Source organism: Hyalella azteca, unplaced genomic scaffold (genome assembly GCF_000764305.2).
Source record: "Hyalella azteca isolate HAZT.00-mixed unplaced genomic scaffold, Hazt_2.0.2 contig4574, whole genome shotgun sequence".
Lineage (NCBI taxonomy): Eukaryota > Metazoa > Arthropoda > Malacostraca > Amphipoda > Hyalellidae > Hyalella > Hyalella azteca.
The window spans coordinates 96,187-115,941 of record NW_025934787.1 but is presented as its reverse complement, the minus strand read 5'-3'; the positions used below and the strand labels follow the sequence as shown (position 1 = coordinate 115,941).

The window sequence follows — 19,755 nt, the reverse complement described above, 5'->3', positions numbered from 1 at the left end:
AGTGTGAATGTTCGGGAGAGCGCGACTAGGCTAAGTCCCGCCCGCATCGCCATAGGCACTCAATGTTGCAAGGATACGAAACTAAACGTTTCTGGAGCTTGATTCCACTCAAGGATGGTGGGAGCGACTACATGCGTACTTACTCAAACAACGCCAGGCGGGTTACTGAGCTGCACCTCAAGCAAACACTTTATATATACTGCTGGGCAGCGAATTAGCTCCTATCTAATTTGTTAAAGAACTCCCCCACCCGCCCCACTTTCATGATCTGTCGTGAAAGCATAAATCAACGTACAGAGATGGCAATGGTACCGTTGGATAGGGCAGAATGTCAGGTTTTAGATGAGACTAAAAACCGGAAAAGCCAAATCCGAAAATTTTAGGGTATTCCCTCCCCCCTTAATTAGAGTAAATAACCTTCCAGCGATTAAATTTTGGATGAATGAATTGGGTTTTAACACTCAAACAGGATATACATTTCTTGGTGGCTACTTGATCCAACAAAATTTGGTAAACAAATAGCTGTTTTAATGTTTTAAGACCTTGCCGTCAAGTTTTTTTCAAAACCAATTCTAGAGTAGCACATATTATTTATCACAGCGCAGCCGAAGACTTAAGTAACAGAAGTTAGGTTAATTTAGATGAGGTCGTGCAACCACTAGTATCCTCAGATATGACTGATATGGCGCGACTGCACTATAAAAAATATAACTCAGCACTCACTGCAGTGAGTGACAGAGAGCACATTTTCTCAAAATCGACGAAAACGTGAAGTCACGGAGAGACGGACGGACGGACATGACGAGCACAATAGGGAATTTTTTCCATAAATGAGAAAATGCGCTAAAAAGTAAAAAAAAAAAAGTAGGCAGTGGCTGCTACGGGCCAGTGTGCCTGTGCTTGTTATCTAAGTTGTATGATAGTGGGTCCGTTCATAGACAGCGTCATTCCCTTCACACAACACGAACTAAATTAATAACAAAAAAAGCGTCATGAAGACCGTATTTTGTGCAGCTATTTTCTTTTGTGGACTCATTTCTTTCGGTAAGTGAGTAACTGTTCTTTATAATTCATTATACTATGCTCACACGCTGCTACGAAATTGCAATAATTGGTATCGACTCATATTTTCCGCCGTCGCATATTCGATATATTGTCTAACAGTTTATAAAACTTCAAATAAATGACGTTATTTTTAATTTTTTAAATTCAGTTTCAAAACAATGAAATGTTCTCCGTTGCTCATGGCGAGCGTAGTTTAATTATGTTTTCTTCTGTTCCCTCCTTTTTTCTAAGTTCCTCATTGATTCCGATTCTCGGAAGAATAATCCTTAAACAGTTACATGAGTAGGTGGCTAGGTGCGTTCACAAGTTTACAATTTTATGTGTAGAGATGCGTGGGCCGCCTCCACCTCGCGGTTTTATCGGGAGCAACAATAGAAAGAAAAATTTCAAATTTCTGTTCGGAAAAACCTGAAAATAAAAGGGAGTATATAAACGTAATTAATAATTTTTTCTATATTGTTCGTAAAATTTCATAAGGATTAGTTTACAAGAGACACAAAACGGGACTTCATGTCGGGGAAACTTACGGTTGGGAAGCCCGACCGTAACATACGGGATCGTCCCGTAACTTGTATAGTTAGTAAGTAATGTTAGTCCATTCTTCTCATTTATGTCAGTCAATCACCAGCAAGCGTCCATATCACATGTGAACTATTCAATCTGTGTCTCGTCATTCATATGCCTGTCTATACTTCAAGTCCATGTGTAAATAAACCATTTTAATCCATCGCCGACTTATAGAACCTGGGTTTATTCCATTATATAGCAAGCCCTAGCTTTACAATCCGCCACACTTCATCCATGATCCTTACGGAACATTGTAGAAAAATTTTATTGCTGGCGTTGCAACAGAGTAAATCGTGGCTTGTCACATTGCATTGCATTAGATGCAACATTGTACCACGCAATCGCAGTGCATATATTACTGCATCGTACAGCTGGCATTGTACCGCGCCATTGTAGTGCATGTACTGCTACATCGTACAGCTGGCATTGTACCGCGCCATTGTAGTGCATGTACTGTCTGGCATTGTACCGCGTCATTGTAGTGCATGTACTGCTACATCGTACAGCTGTCATTGTACCGCGTCATTGTAGTGCATGAATTGCTACAATGTTTTAAGGGCACCTCACGCACCCGAGTGTCTTATTTCTGTGAGGTAACGCTCTCCATGAGCTGACGAAATTCAAAGGTATTCCTAAATTGAAGCTGCGAGAAGACAGTTTTCTGCTCCGATGTTCAGCTGCAATCACAATAGATGTTCGCCATGGCGTTCTAGCGATCGACTTCGAGCATAAAAGTGACTGAGTTTTAGCAATTTAAATGTCATGTCAACTTTGATGTAATGTCAGGAATCGATTATCAATTCCTGTAGCTCTCGAATAGCCATGCATACATTTTTTAAAGATGTAAGTAATACACCTAATAGTTGGCAATATATTTATAGTTCATGATTCCTTATGTTCAATAAATAAGTAGTAGCTGTATTGGTTTTTTACTTTGAATTTTTGCTGCCTTCCTCTATTCTGTAATGAAATATTTCAAATTGTGCGGTCCGAAATGCTCGAAAACCCTCCTTTTCAGTTGATGATGTGCTAGAGACAATGTCTTCAGATCATTATGTATTTATCGTAATACTGTATTTCGATGATGTTCGATGTATTTTTTGTTGAACATTAAAACTACCAGAAATAAATAAAGTGAGGCTTAGGAGATAATCTCTCGCAAGCAACGCCCTGTTAGGCTGCTTGTGTCCACTTTTCTAAAGGCCATGTGAGCCACATCCGTCCTGTTATCGTCGAACGCTAACTTTTGATAGTCGGTAACGACTCGTGACTGTTAGACCACTCGGTAAGTCAATGTACCTGTATAATCTATATTTTTATAGGTAGTACCTCTAAAAATATATCTTCTTCATATAAAATTCGACGTGCTCTTGATTCTGTAATAAATTTTTTGGTGAAATTGTGTTTGCCTGCATAAATTTTGTGTTGAATTTAATCGATGATACTTGAATATTTCAATGCTATGGGTAGCATCTGACACTATATAAATAAAACAGGTAAGCCTGAGAACATAGAAAATGGGGATTTCAAAGTTGCAACACGTGGACATTAGTATAGAAAAATCTTACAATATATCGAGTTCTTGCGCAACGGATGAGTCATCCACACCAAAGAAGATTTCCGAAACCTCTGAGTGGGCACTGGCCCAGCAGAACTTTCGACGCCTCCAGACAGGTTCATCATCTGAGAAATTCTACTTAAATTACTGGGTTGAAACTACTTGAAATACTGCCTGGGTGTAAGGGTTGCATGACTTTAAACTTGAAGACTTCAACTTTCGGTCAAGATATCCGTTTTAAGTAGTTGTGTTTTTATTATTTAAATTAATTCAAATTTTTTATCATGTAGCTGCCTCATGGAGCTCCCGTTAAGTAATTTTTCTTCTGCCCTCGTTGCCGTTAGAATTTTTGTGAAAACCCGATGCTGTTGTTTCAAAATCCAGATTTTTTTATTCCGTAGATGTTTCACTGTACGCAATGTCTCATTCAACGTTAAATTTTTGAAAGATAATTTCAAGACTTCATGCTGCACCGAATTTAACATATAGCAACCAAGCATATGGTTATCATTGGAGTGCAAGTGCAGCAATAATGGCCATTATGTGACGTCATCAACGTAATTACGAATCAACAAACGATGGAAGCTAAGATGAATTTTAATCTAAATTACGCATTAAGCAAAATCCACGTAAGAAGCACCCATGAGTAACATCCAAGCGTCCTTCGTGTGTGAGAACAATAACGTTGTGCAATCAATTCATACTTAAATGCTGTTAAGCTCGCTACGCGGTTGGTCATTTTAAATAACGTAGACTTTACCTATAGAATGCACCACAATATATAGAGAAAAAAAACTTTCTAACTTTTGGCGATGTTTTTATTTATTTTTGATTATTATTATATTTTGATTTCTGTTGATATTGACGTAATAAATTCATTGCTATAAAAAATTGTTCAAGGCACTACCACGGTCAGTATAGTAACTATCATAAATAGCGCTTAATTCAGATTCGGTTGGTATTTTTTTTTTTTTTTGAATTTATAAATGTATTTATTCAATGTCACATTTAAAATATACAGTAATTGGTATCCATGTTTTTAGCGCGACCAAGTTAGGTTATTTAAAAAAAACTACCAACGAGGTACAGCTATAAACACTCGTCACGACTGAACTGACGTTGACGCCCGCCTATAAATAAATTGATTGACCTGCAAATCGGCGGTTCTAAATATTTATTATAGAGTACCACACTAACACCTGGAGGTGGTCTGTCCACTGTACAGTCGCCATGTACGACCAAACCCTGCAGCGTGCGTCTGATGGCACATATTACCCGTTAATATGGAGTAATATCACCAACAACATTACTCATATCATACTTCATTATTTGCATTTGCATTATTTAAGTTAGGCGAAATGAAATTTTGTGATGTAACTCTGTGATGTTTGTGCGAATTTTGTAACACTAATTTCTTGAAGAAATTCGTAACCTATAGCAGGGAATGAAATTTTTGACAGATAGATTTTCTCTAATGGCTGCAAATAGTTCTTGCATAAAACACCTTCATTTAAAGAAACATATTCTATCGCCCAAACCCATTGTACGGAGTCTTTCCTCTAACCGTTATGCAGTTCACTAAAGTTCGCTCAGTCTTCAGTGAATGAAGGTGTGATATAAAAAAATTCGCTCAGTCTTCAGTGAATGAAGGTGTGATGTTAAAGTTCGCTCAGTCTTCAGTGAATGAAGGTGTGATGTAAAAGTTCGCTCAGTCTTCAGTGAATGAAGGTGTGATATAAAAAAATTCGCTCAGTCTTCAGTGAATGAAGGTGTGATATAAAAAAATTCGCTCAGTCTTCAGTGAATGAAGGTGTGATGTAAAAGTTCGCTCTGACTTCAGTGAATGAAGGTGTGATGTGAAAGTTTGCTCAGCCTTTAGCAAATGAATGAGTGATGTAAAAGTTCGCTCAGCCTTCAAAAAATGATGGAGTGCTGTTAACATTAGGTTAAGTCGAATTAGATTAAATTGTTACCCTTTACTCAGATTAGGCAGCTGGCGCGGCTGCAGTATATAAGAATCGGACGCGACGGTGGCGATCCAGTCTGCCGGTGCCTGTCCTCTTTGACGTGTGTCTGCCGGTCTGTAAATAGACAGCGTTACGAGGCTCTCTTTCCCTCAACTCGTCAAAATTGAACAGTAAAAAACAGCGCCATGAAGACCATCGTTTGTGCTACCTTCTTCTTTTTCGGACTCATTTCTGTTGGTAAGTGGGCTTGTCATCGCTAGTCTCACAAAGAATAGAGCTTTCAAGCTGCTCTGAGACTCCTAAGTCTCCAATACTAGACAATCACCATAACTTCACCCACATTGGCACAGAGCTGAAAAGTCTCAACCATCTTCATAATCCCGCCTTTTGTTTCTTCTATACCTAATTCGATTTTAATGTGATAGGATGCCACGGCGTCTGTGACTAAATTAATCAACGGAATTGTTTCCTATGCTTTCGTTAGTTATTTAATTTTATAATTTTTTTACATTCATAGTTTGATGCCACATTAAAATTGCAAAAAAATATGGAAAAGATTTTTTAGCGCTCGAAACGATTCCTCGGCGCGGTGAGGCCGTGATGTATTCGTATTAAATTACTGGACACAATGTCGCCTCGGATGCAGGAGTCGATTGGGCAGCGACCATGTCTAAACCATAGCAAGCTAGAATTATGAGCAATGCTTAAGTAGAGAAACATCATTTTTGACAAAATTACCTTCAATTTATGAATTGTTCCTGAATTTTATAAACATTTACTTGACAAAAAGTCAAGAGATTCATGACTATTGTTCTGCATTGCTACATTGTATTTAATTTATTGCAACGTTGTGGTTTATCCATAGTAACATTCTATTGCATTTATTGCAACTTGTCTTTAGGTACTTTTTACTTCCCTCGCGTAGCTGAACGTTTTATTTCTCTGCACTATGAGTTAACCCTTTCCAGGAACTAACGAAATTCGAAATGTTTCGAAATCGCTGAGGCGAGTAGACATTTGTATTCAGTCTGCGGCACTTCATTAGTATAGACGAGAATCAATTAGCTACCAGTTTTCACAATTCACGTTTGACGTCATGTACGAAATTAACTGGTTTTTATTAATTCCACATTGTACTAATGCTGGCATTAAGTGCAATAATATCGGTTCCACACGTAGCGAAACTCCACTGAATTTTTTTGCTAAATTTAAAAGGCTAGTTAGTCGATGAATGTTTCCAGTAATGCATATTTAATTTTCCCCACAATTTGGACCATCACCATCCTATGAATAGCGTCGCGGCTGAAATTGTTGTTATATTTTGATACATGAGCGCAGAATTGCAATAATTTGAATTTCACCTTCACCGTACATGGTGTTTTTGTTTGTGTGAGAAATAGAACGTTCAAAGATAGTTTTTTTTAAGAAACTATCTGTAATACCCATGGAGGATATTATTTCCTTATACCACGTGGTTTTGAAGCGTTACCGATATGGGTTACCAATTTAGCATCGGAATCAAATTTAATATTGCCAACTTTGTTTCAGTTTTGCAGAATTTTTCAATGTTTTTGTCACGTTTGCATGATTATTTCGTGACTCCGTCGAAAATTTTAATTTTACTGTCATTGTTCGCATTTTTAAGCAGTCGGCTGCAATTGTGTAGCCGAATTAACAGTTGAAGTTAATCGAAATCCTGGACAAAGCTTGGTGTGACAGCTAGTACAGAAAGTGCAGACAATATTGATTATCTGCATTATATGATGATTAGTTCCCCTATTAACTAATATATTAACTAATATATAACCTATAACTAATAGGTATATTAACTAATATATAACCTATATTATAAAGCAACCATTCATCTTGTGTTGCAGGGAAGTGCTCGCCGACGACGTGATGAATCCATTCAGCTATCCAAACAACTTTGTGGAGACAAACGAAAATTGCTAAATGAATACAAAAAATTTATTTATTTTGTCATCGAAAGATTTGAGATAATATCCGCTGAAGAAAAATCACCGTGTCCCATGGGGCAACAAAAATAAGAAAAAGCCCCAGAAATGATAGGTCAGGAAAGCCTATAACAATTCGAGAGCGAAGGATTTTGTGAGTTGGAGAGGACGCACGTTGTTCGTTTCTAAGTGCATAATAATAAAAATATAACTCAGTACTCACTGCAGTGAGTGACAGAGAGCGCATTTTCTCGTCGACGAAAACGTGAAGTCACGGACGGACATAGCGAGCACAATAGTGCATTTTTTCCATAAATGAGAAAATGCGCTAATAATAGTACGTAATAATTAATAATTATAATATATAACAGTAGCAGTGTCAGCTGTGATTATAGGGTGTTAGCCCTGTCGCTGATTCTTAATATCGCTGAAGATTCACAGCTTGTTGCGGTCTCGAACACGCAACTCACTGCTCCAATTTTGTTGCTTTAGGCCCTTTAGGGCATTATCTGCCCTCAATTCTAAGAAATTACGTTTTTTACATATATCATCTCATTTCTTAGAAAGAACTATGACAATTCGAAAACAAAAAACCGCAAGGAAATAGCTGACATATTTTTACCGTGAGGCCTTTTTTAACATTTTTAAAATGACCATTTTTATAAATAAATATACCAGAAAAATCACATCTATAGCTTATTGTACGCGTCAAGCTGGACGAAAATAAGTCTAAAGACGTGTGATGGTATCATCAATACGAGTAATTGACAAAGGAAATGCTGGGGCTACCGTATCAAGTAATTTTTTAAATTACTTGATAAATTACTTGATAAATTTTTACTTATTTGGCTCCCCTAAACAATTTAAATTTCCAAAATACTCCATGTTAACAATCTATCTAAAATTATTTTTAAGCTACGGCATTGAAAAACATGTCATTCGATTTATAGAGACCATATGTAGGGACTCTAGAAGACTTTTTAGCGCATTTTCTTATTCATGGAAAAAAGGCGCTATTGTGCTCGTCATGATCGTCCGTCCGTCCGTGACTTCACGGACGGACGAGAAAATGCACTCTCTGTCACTCACTGCAGTGAGTACTGATCTAATTTTTTCTTATTTGTACCTCGTTTGGATTATATATTGAAAAAAACTGGGGTATAGGGGGGAAAATGGAAAAAGTCGTATAAAAAGGTAAAATTTAAAATTTAGAACAAATACTTCTGAAGTCGGTAGATGTTTTCTTTACGAATCGATTGAAATTTTTTTCGATTTTGTAGCACGTAAATTGAAGGCGGAGATGGATTTTTAAAGAATCCCCCTTTTTGAAGTTTTCTATGCATTTCACGTTTTCTTTACATTTTTGCAAAAAGTTCATATGAGCAAAATGTTTTTCTCTTACTGATTTAAATATGTAAACGACGTTTCAGAAAGATCGGTCATTTAGTTTAGGAGATAATTTTGAGGGTAGACTCTCCCCTCAACCGCCCGGTCTCCTTGCCGAATCTGACCAGAAGCTGACGCAGTACGGAGCAGGGACCGAACCCGCACCTCTCTGCTCCAATCCTGGTCCTCCGAACTGTAGCCACAGGGTCCACATTGTATGGTAAAACTGCAGATTAAATTACAAAATAAGGTCGTGTTTCGAAGAAATTTGTAGCCCTACTAAACGCCGACACAGAGTGAATGCGAACAGCGATGTACAACTTTCCCGTCCAGAACAGAAAGTGCGCATGAGAAACCGAGATAGCCACTTAAATTGCAGCGCTCTTATTACATTGACATATCAAGTAGTACACTCATGATATCATGTCGAAAGTATCTCCTTTGTATTGTGCAACTGGAAGAAGTTTCGCGAGATACTTCCTACAAATTATCTAACGAAATGTATATTAAAAGATAATTAGATGCACGACCATAGTCGGACCGCTCTGGAAATGATTTAGGGTGAGGTCACTTCACGCCCAATTGCAAGTGAGCCTATTTTTGGGACCACTATTGCTCTGATTGTCACCTTGGATTTTTAATGCAGCTCTTCCAAGGCAACGTCATCATTTTGTAAAATGTCTGATTTTACATTTTAGTAAATTTTCTAAGCTGTGTAGTACAAAAAATCCTTAGGTATCAAAATTTTTTCATTGTATGCATTGGCTGGTTATTGTGCGGTAGCTTTGAAACCAGCCACACATCGATTTGGATCCAGATAGGGCAACGTGGGGCAGCGCGCCCCCCACTTTTTTTAAACTAAATTTTTGATGAAGTTTTAATTGATACGAGGTGGTTCTTTGTTTTGTTTAAAGATACAACTAAGGAGTAATGTATGATGTGAATTAGACGCCTATATGTTTATGCAATTTTTAATGAAACACTATTTTGTAAAAAGTGAAAAAATGGGCCCATTGCCCCACCCCTGGGGCAATGGGCCCATGGGCTTGGGGCGAGGCGCCCACCCTTGGTCCCTTGACCACAAATGTATATTTTTCGTTTAAAAATGAAAAAGCAACACTTTACAGTTAAAAATAATAAAATGTAATAAAAAAATATGACATTCACTCATTTATTAACAACTCAAAAAAATCATATACTTAATTTGAAAAAAATATACTCTTGGCTTGAAAAATCTATCACTGACGTGAAGAAAAATATTTCATTGACATAAAAATATATATCCTTGACTTGAAAAATATATCCTTGCGGTAAAAAATTTGTCCTTGACATGAAAAAATGTATCCTTGACTAGAAAAAATATATTTAGTTGATCAGAAAAAACTTCGTTCCAGTTTCGTCCATAATCCAGATATTATTTGCAGAGAATTCGTACCTAATCGTGATTTCAGCCAACACCATAAAAACTCATCAACTTTTGGCTCATTGGTGTTGACTGAAATCAACTTTTGGCAAGGCAAGTGTCAATAACTCGATAAGGGGTCATAAATACGCATAACTGGAAACTAAACCTGCTGCCTTGAGGCGGCAAATCAAAAAATCATGCAATATGAAGTATAATTTGTAATTCAAAAAGCTAGTCATAGTTTGAAAAGGTCATTGAGACAAATCTAATGATGTACATATAACACAAGACTTCACTATGGGCGCTTTGCCCCGTGACACGCGTGGGCCCGTTGCCCCAATAGGTATCATTTCAATTTATATCGTGTCAACATTTTATTTTAAAAGCTAATAGTCTAAACTTGATCTCAAAATTATCCTTATAAATATTACTTTGAAAATATTATTCACAGTAATTTCAAAAGCTTCATCGACAGTAATCGAAAAAAAAAATTAATGTAGCAGCAAAAAAAAATTTTATCTGGACTGAAACAGTTATTCACAAATAACTTAATAAAGCAAACACTTAGCAAAAAGTAAATCCGTACACTTCACCCCTGTAAAACTGTCGACCGGCGGTAGAGAACACGGACCAATATCTGCCATACTTAGCGAGAAACCCGCTATGGGCCCGTGACCCGCAGTGGGCTCGCTGCCCCATGTTACCCTACGAAGTTTTTTGGATGTTAACTAAATTGTATTAAGCACAATGCGCGCTTTTTGCAGTATTGTAGTAAGCACAAAATATTGTATTGTAGTAAGCACAAAATAACAGAATCCCAAACTTCCAAATAATTACTTCATATTGTTGAAAAATATCACTTGAGTTAGAATTGAAAATTTATTTTCAAATTCTGATCGTTTCAGCGGTCTAAATATTATCAATGTCAAGGTTTGATCGAAAGCCGCTACGCTATAAGGCTTCATTTATATCAAGGCGAATGGCTGCAGCTGTTGAAATGTTCAGCGCACAGTTAAGAACTTAAGTAAACCTCAACAAATGAGATATCATGTTCCCGAAAAATGTACATAAATATTATTTTCCAGCATGAACGACTGACTTGTATTGCAGGTTTTATGCTACATGTAATGCAGATTTTAAGCACTGCAGTGCAAGTTTATGTGTATGATGAAATCATTTTTCCGTCGATTCAATTTTTTTCTAAAAAATTTTATTTATATGAAGTAAGTCACCAATATTTAACAGAGAGTTGAGATGACCTAAAAATATGTTTCTGTACTATTTAAATCAACCCAAGCCGAGGATAGATCGTTGACATGACAGTAGGTATTTTTACGTGAAAGAAGTTACATCGTCAAGTAAATAGTCAAAACAATTAGGTTACGTTGTTGAAAATCTCACCCTATGTCAACCTATACTCGTTCAAAATAATGTTATAAAATAATTGAAAAATTCTAATTTATGCTTCACGTAATCCCCCAAAGCAAAGTGTACAAAAACCTAGAGCAGCCTGAGGACTTTTGACTGACTCCGATCGTGATGATAAGACGATAGCATTGATGATAAGTCTGTTATCTCGCCCCTGCATAGATAAGGCTTCCCGTGAGCCTCCAACTTACTAATAAAATCCTCCACTGTTTCAAATGATTACATTCTCATATCATGAATTATATTTGAAATACTGTTTGTCCCGAGCTAAAAGATTTGAGTGGTAAACTATCTCTCAATTTATTCAGCTTTGAGGCAAGTTTTCAAATCGTAGATTTTACACAAATTATTCGTGGAGACAAACTTGCTGCTCTATCTTGTGGATAGAAAATTAACAATATTCACATGCATTTCATTTGATATATTTTTAAGAATGTGAAATTTCGGTTAAAACTACTTAAATTTCGGATAAAATTACATGAATTTTGGAAAAATTACATAAATTTTGGTCAGAATTACAAAAAATTCCCCGACTTTATTATCTTTCATCTAGTGCGTTGATGAATTTTTCTGAAAACATAAAAATTAGTAGGATATTTTAAATTTTTTCTAAAATTTTTTCGATTTCTTGCGCAGTACTGCATTTGTTCAGTAACCCGAAACTATTGTTTATTTGACATTTTATCAACACGGCTCTGGTGTAGACAAAAATATAACGACTATTGTGCTTGGATTCTTCTTGAATCCACTATTGTGCTATTGTTCATAAACATAATCTTTCTATGCAATTATTCACCTATATGATATATGTTTTAAAAGTTGTAGTTATCTTGTGATTCCGTCACTCCCGATAAGCATCGCGTATCTCCCAACGTTGATGACATTTCTCTCGTGCTCTACATGCTACTTTGCAGTTAGCTATTTTGGGTCAAATATTCTGTTTCTCCAATGAATTTAAAAGCAAAAAAGCCAAGTAAATTCACCATATCGCTATTGAAAACGTTTCGGAGTCCAGCTCCATCGTCAGTTCCACAATCTAAAAACTTATTGTCGATAAAAAATGATTGTGAACATAGCGACGTGGCTGTATCAGAGGTCGATTTCAGGATAGTCGGTTCCACCTCTGTTCGGATTTAATGACTTTAGAGTCTCTACATGTTTTCAAACGAAAACCGTGTCTCAATAATGCGGTCAGTTCCTATCCTCTTGAAGTAGTGAATCACTATATAGGCTTCTATGTTCTAATGTTTTTCTTAGGTATTAATCTTTTCGTGTCTCCTATGACTCTGTGTTCCGCGTGGACTGATTTTCGATTCTAGGTTGTTTCGTGTTTTATTTGTCTTTTTGGGTTTTAATGTTTTACTTAGAATTTTGAATTATAAAATGATTGTATTCATTTTTTAGATTGTCGAACTGACGATGGAGCTGGGCTCTGCAACGTTTTCAATATCGATGTGGTGAATTTATTTGGCGTTATCTTTGCGTTTAAATTCCTTGTGAACTTTTTACGCTTTAAGCAGAGTGATATTACGATTACGAACGATTTAAGAAGACTGATATTATAAGTATGATTTAAGCAGGCTGATATTATAAATACTTATATACGATCTGTTAGTCCGTTATCTTTTTTTGGTTCCACGATGAATTGTTTTGGTTCTGCTAACGCTTATACCGGTTCTATGAACTCTAATTTTGATTCAACGATCTTTTAACCTGATTACATGTAATATTCGAGATGTTATGTACGTAAATGACAAATGAATCTCTCAAGCTATAGAATCTGTGAAAAAAGGATCGTTACGTTAGGCAGATAATCAAAGCTAGGGAGCTCTATTTGGCCCAGAGCTCCGAGATCGATTGTCGTCGCTGACGTGCGCTACTGCCACCAGTATTACTGCCTAGCAATGGGGCAATATGTCCTGGAAATCCTGTCTATCGAAGCCGTGTCTACAACTTATGTTTCTGAGTAGAGAACAACTACTACCTTCACCACACATCATACAACAATGTCCCACCACACATCCTTCACCAATATCCCCACCACTCACATCCTTCACCAATATCCCCACCATACATCCTTCACCAATATCCCCACCACACACATCCTTCACCAATATTCACCAACATCCCCACCACACACATCCTTCACCAATATCCTATCCACCACACCCCACCGTGACCCCCCAGCCCCACCACCCCACCACACCCACAACTCCCCGCGGTGCAGCGTATCGATCTACTCCCCTGGTGGGGGGAGGCGCCAGAGCCTCAGACAGTTGGGGAGGCTGAAGAGAGCCAAGGACTTTTCTTTCCTATCATTGCGCGTGAGGTCGATGAAGTTTTAATGCATGCTAAACCATCACGGCGAACATCGAGTAAACCACTTCATAAGATATGAAAGATATAAACTTTTGCAACGTTTTCAAGGGATAAAAACGTGAAAGGATGAATGAACAAAGAGAAAGAGAGAGAAGAAGAGAGATCAAGGTCAAACATGCTGAAAATTTGTAGAAACTTTGAAGGGATGAAAGCAAAGAATCAAGCCGCATAGAAGTTACTGTTGATTGCTCCTGACTCGTCATAGCAGTTGTAAAGGAGAGTGAAAAGCGTCAATTCAACAAACTTTTTTCTCGTAAAACTGCACATTAGCTAATTGAAATTTTGTGGCAACGCCCATCGAGTTTTTTTTTAAATTTGAAGTTTCAAAATTTGAAACGAGTTTCTAATTTGCTGTCGAATGAACTGTTTTGTAGCATTCGCTTGACTTTTCCTATCCCTGTTTTTCGTTGTATGGAATTGGATTGTAAAAAGTTATTTACTTTTTTTTATTTTTATTACTCTAGCCTCCTGCACCGTGGTTGTACGTTCACATGCTGCTTATCTTTTATAGATGCAATTAATCTAAAAGGGAACAACCGATAGCGAGGCTGCACTGTATTCGTATCAGTTCAACAGTTGCGGCAGAATTGCATTCTTCACAGACATTAATATGAGTTCATTCGTTGCTTTACCTGCCTTAAAAATGAATCCTCGAGACGCTATTTCGCTATTACTCTTTAGACCAAGCAAACAAACTTACGTGCTTCGTTTCAGCTCTTCGTTAGAGATTTTATAGCGTTGTTTATCTCTGAAAAAATACCCAAGGATTAATCTGTCGAATATATTGTAACAACTTTTTGGGGCCATCCGCTCCATAAGCTCTTTCTTATGTAAAGTTCAATTATATTTATGCAATTTTAGATTTGTAGCAGTTTTGTCAGAGCGTTTCGAAACTAATTTACAACTGTCAAGTATTGAAATGAATAGGAAATTAACCTTTCACACCTCATTACTATTTCTCTTTCATTCCCAGGATTGGCCGTGTAATTCTATAACGAAATAATAAATTAACCGTTCACTCCACATTACTATTTCGGTTTCATTTGCAGGACTGGCCGTACAATTTTATAGTGAAAGAAATAAATAAATTAACCTTTTATACCATCATTACTATTCCTGTTTCATTTGCAGGACTGGCCGTACAATTTTATAGAAAAAGAAACAAATTAAATAACCTTTCATACCATCATTAATAATCCTGTTTCATTTGCAGGACTGGCCGTGAAATGCTACGAGTGCAACTCCCACGAAATGCCGGAATGCAAAGACATGTCCTCCAAAGCCCTGCAATCCCTGGTCGATTGTGACTCCAAGACGAACGACACTCACGTGTACACCCTGTGCCGCAAACTGCACATGTTCATGGACGAACAAGTCGGAGAGAGTGAGTTGCTTTACGTTGTTAAATGTGTTCAAATGATTCTTCAATTTACTTTACATCATTCACTCAGCTGCAGGTGTTGAAAACTAACCTAATCGTAATTGAAATTATTCCTCAAGTTACGTTACATCATTCACTGACCTGCAGGTGTTAATGACTAACCTAATCGTAATTGAATTATTCTTCGAGTTGCCTTTTGCATCATTCGTTGCCATGCAGGTGTTTTAAATACTCGTAATTTTTTCGTATTTGACACGAGAAATAAATTATTCATTAGTTTCTGGTGAGCGTGTAGGGAAAGTGAGGAATTTCACATCCTGATGTATGTTGGTTTAAGAGCTTTGGTGGCCGGGCTTAAATTGAGATGATACAATTTAAAATGTTGTTGTCTCTTATTTATTTAGGAAAAAATCGTAAATATTGTAATCTTTGTTCATCTGAAACCACCTGAAAATAAAAAGGAAATATTTCATCTGGTCATGTAGGAAACGAAAGACAAATTGATTTTTAGAGTGTACATGATTATTTACAGTCTGATGCTGTTGAATTGAATAAAAAATAAAAAGAATCTAGATCATATAAAATTGAATCACACAATTGGAAATATATGGCATATATCTACTTTTTAACTACCGTCATATCACTAAGTCGTTTCTAAAACAGTTAGCGCATTCTTTCCAGGAACCGCGAGAGTAAACAAACTCTCTCACGTGGAAAAACTTTTCCTAAGCTATTGTTGTTCAACAAATTACTTTTAAGTTGGTGTTTTAGTAGTTGTTTTTAATTTACTTCTTCGTTTCGCAACTGGCGAAATGACTCGTGAACGAAACACACGATAATTTATCTGATCATACTCCGTTTCAAACTTTCTAATCATTTCAAACTTTCACCTTAAATCTTGAGCTTTATATATTATAGTTCAAATTACTTATTTTTATATTATAGTTCAATTTATATATAACTCCTAGCAACGCTTGTACACACATCTGCCTATTTTATAACAAGGGACCTTTTTTAATAAGTTTCATTTTTAAATTAAGTTTAATTTAAATTTCAAGCTTTACTACATTATTTGACGGATGCTACGAGTTTTATCCAAGAAAAACTGATTTATTCTTCCAGATTCGTTTGCAAGCCAAAACTTTCAAAACTCTGTTATACTTGCGTGCAATTGAATTATTTTCAATTTAAGGAGGAATTATTGAAAGAGAAGACTCATCAATGAGCGTTAGATTTGCAGCCAAAAATGCGAGTCCTATGATTGCATACATTGACAGTAATATCTTGTTCAGCCATCTTCCGTTTTTTTTTTATCAATGAGCATTAGATTTGCAGCCCAAAATGCGAGTCCTATGATTGCATACATTGACAGTAATATCTTGTTCAGCCATCTTCCTTTAGTTCGCTTATCGATAACTGATATTGTCTTCATGGTTCTTTACTGCGGGCTTTGTTCGTGTTAATATGCACGTGCAGTGGAGAGCGTTGTCATCAAAAATTCACGCCTTTGTATACATCAAATACTTTTTGCCGCTTAATTCGTAGCAGGACATTTTTCTAAGGGAAAATGCAACCCAATTTGGCACGGATTTTATATATATTATGGATATATTAATTTTATAGTTCCGGGTACCTGGCCCATGGAATTGTATCGATATTAGGATGAGTCAATTCAACGATACATTTAAGCCGCGTGCATCTTTTGCGTTAGTTGAATGACTATCCATAGAAGGGAAGAGCGGCCTGATGCATTCACGAGTAAGCATTGTTAACCTGGGCCTATACTTTCAAAAAAAGTTAAGAGATCGTAAGTTCATCAGCCAATCATTGACGGGCTTTCAAGCAAAATCCACCAATCATAGACAAGAAAATAGAGCGTAAGTACTTACGTTCACTTAGCGAGTTTTGAAAGTATGGCCCCTGACCGAGATGAATAACTTGCATATAAGAAATATTCATGAAAGAAGAAAACGAAGCAAGTAAGTTTCATTAATGAAGCATTCGTCGTTAAATTAAAAAAAACGAAGTTATATAAAAAGTCATTTGATTCAAGTTTATGTATTTAGTCAAGTAATTCATATTCATGAGAACCGAACTTGTTCCAGACCTGAAAGAGAACCGCATCCACCGCGCATGCGGCTACGTCGAGGACGAGGACATGTACAAGCGCGGCAACTGCTACTACAAGAGCGGCTACAACACGCGTACGTGGGTCTGCTCCTGCAAGGACGATGAGTGCAATGCTGCCAGCACCACCCTCGTCTCCCTGGCCGGGCTCGTCTCGCTCCTTGTCGTCGCTCGTCTCATGTAAAACAGTCGCCGAGAACAAGTATTCAAGAGGATTTAAATACATTGTTATTGAAGACGATGGATTATAGAGTGTCTATTTATAAGAAGTAAAAAACTAGGTTCGTGATTGAAAATGATAGTTGTTGTCACTGAATCTTAGTAATCATTCAATTAAACTACATTGTAAGGAAGTTTTTATGTCACGTTATGGAATGAGTTTATATATTTCGTTAGAGCAGCACGTGGCTTGACATGGGGAATGGACAGGTATGATTCATGAGACAAAATTGACGTATTTAAGTGAAGTTTTTCTTCAATCCAGGACGAGTTCGTGATGGAAATTTCCAGAACATTCGATTTCGGTAATTTTTCAAAATTTTCAGATTATTGGAATGGTTAAGAATGTGTTAATGATTTAAATGTGCTTCGTTTTTTAGTCAGATTTCAGTTGACTTTTGTTCCTCGTTTGATGATAGTAAAATTTTTTCAAATGAAGTCGTGCAAATCCGATTAGAATTGATGTTGTTTCTGCTGCTTCGTCACGTACTGAAAGATTGGCATAGGCGAGGCCATGTTTACTGCCATGACACTAAATATTCCGCGCGATGTGCATGGGAAGCTTTTGTGTCGATGTGTTCCTGACAGACGCTGTGCATTCATGCTCTTGTTGCCTCAATAATAACCGCTAATACTAGCAAGGTTTATACAAAGTCAGAATAGACTAGAGAAATATGCACAAAAAATCGCTGAAACGCCACAATTTAGCCCGCAATTTGTCTTTGATGTCATTGTTGAGCCCACGAATCGCTTTGTTGACCTGATACCAAGTTTCATAGAGCAAAGTATCGGTTTTCAATAAGTAGATAAGATTAACATGCACAAAAATATTCATGGTTGTTGTCTTTTAGAGAGATATTTACTCGTATCGCTTAAGCTAGGAATTGAATGAGAGCCGCGGGAAGCGATGGCATTTGTTCGATGTTCTTCCACCATGTACCTCTGCGCCATGCTATTCTCTCTCTGGGTTTCTTCTTTGTCTAACCCCTCGGGTACTTCTGTCGCACCCCTGGGTTTCTACTTTGTCTAACCCCTCGGTTACTTCTGTAGTACCCCTGGGTTTCTTCTTTGTCTAACCCCTCGGTTGACTCCGTCGAACCCCTGGGTTTCTTCTTTGTCTAACCCCTCGGTTGCCTCCGAGGAACCCCCGGGTTTATTCTTTTTCTAACCAGTCGGTTACTTCTGTCGCACCCTGCTCTACCCACTCAGCCGAGACCTTCGGTTCCTTTTCGTCAGCAACTTCTGAACTGGTGACGATAAAACAGTTGATAATACATATAATGCACAGCGAATGACATTATAATAAATGACGGAAACAAGTAAAGCACGTAGAACGCCTTTATCCTAACTTATTTACTTCCAAGCCAAAGTAGCTGCAAGCTTTATTTATCCACTTGCTGCCAGTATCGCATCGCAAGCTTTTCAATTTAAATATTTTAATGACTTCACTTTAATGAATTACCAGACTTCACTTGATTAGCAAGCAGTATTGCATTCACTGGGAATCCAAAATTCTCACTTCGGGAAATATTTTTCAAAACACTAAAATAGAATATGAATTCCTGGAGTTCCCGACAAAATACCTAGCATTACGATCTTTTATGTAAAAGCAAAGCATTCCTATTTTTACACGAGACTCTCAGTAATTGAACTTGATTTACTTAAATGTGAAGGCAGTACTCATTTTTTTGCTCGTCATGCCTTACTGAGGAATTTGTTACCGAACGTGAGCGGCAAATGCGTAATCATTGTACGTGTAATACGTCCTGCAGTGTCTATGTTCATACAAAATATTTTTTACATCAACTCTGCTATTTATAAGGGTATCCACACAGTGAAAGCAGGTTTGCCCGCGCGGGCAACCTTCTCCAACCTGCCACAAGAATGAACATAGGATAATAATGTAAGTGTTCACAGTGAAAAGCCGTACGAATAGGCCAGCGCCAGCCCTATTTATATCAATTTCAGGCGCCAGCCTCAGCAGGTAACCAGCACGCTGGCAACCTGCTTCCTCTGTGAACCTCTCGCGCTTGTTTCAGGCGCCAGCCTCAGCAGGTAACCAGCACGCTGGCAACCTGCTTTCACTGTGTGGGTACCCTAAGGGATTGTCGCGACTTTTGAACTCAGCTGGAAAAATGTTCAACTACTGTCGTATCTGCACAATCTGTCTAAAATGAAACGCATCTGAACTTCAACTGATTGAGTTATATGGAGCTGGTATACATCTAAAGCGTATTCACTTTATTTGTATTTAAAAATATCGAAGCTCTATATGCCTTAGTGATGGCGATTTGAAATGAGAGTTCGCTACCCAAGCA

General features: G+C 37.3%; 1 protein-coding gene across 1 annotated transcript; it reads left to right on the top strand.

Annotated features, from left to right (window-relative positions):
* Nucleotides 1-5,213: 5,213 nt before the first annotated feature.
* LOC108678901 lies at nt 5,214-19,317 on the top strand. The gene is made up of 3 exons (XM_018167399.2): nt 5,214-5,394; nt 14,924-15,094; nt 17,197-19,317. Exons 1-3 carry the CDS (start codon nt 5,343-5,345, stop codon nt 17,400-17,402), a joined length of 429 nt encoding a protein of 142 aa, XP_018022888.1. The 5' UTR covers nt 5,214-5,342; the 3' UTR covers nt 17,403-19,317.
* Nucleotides 19,318-19,755: the final 438 nt, after the last annotated feature.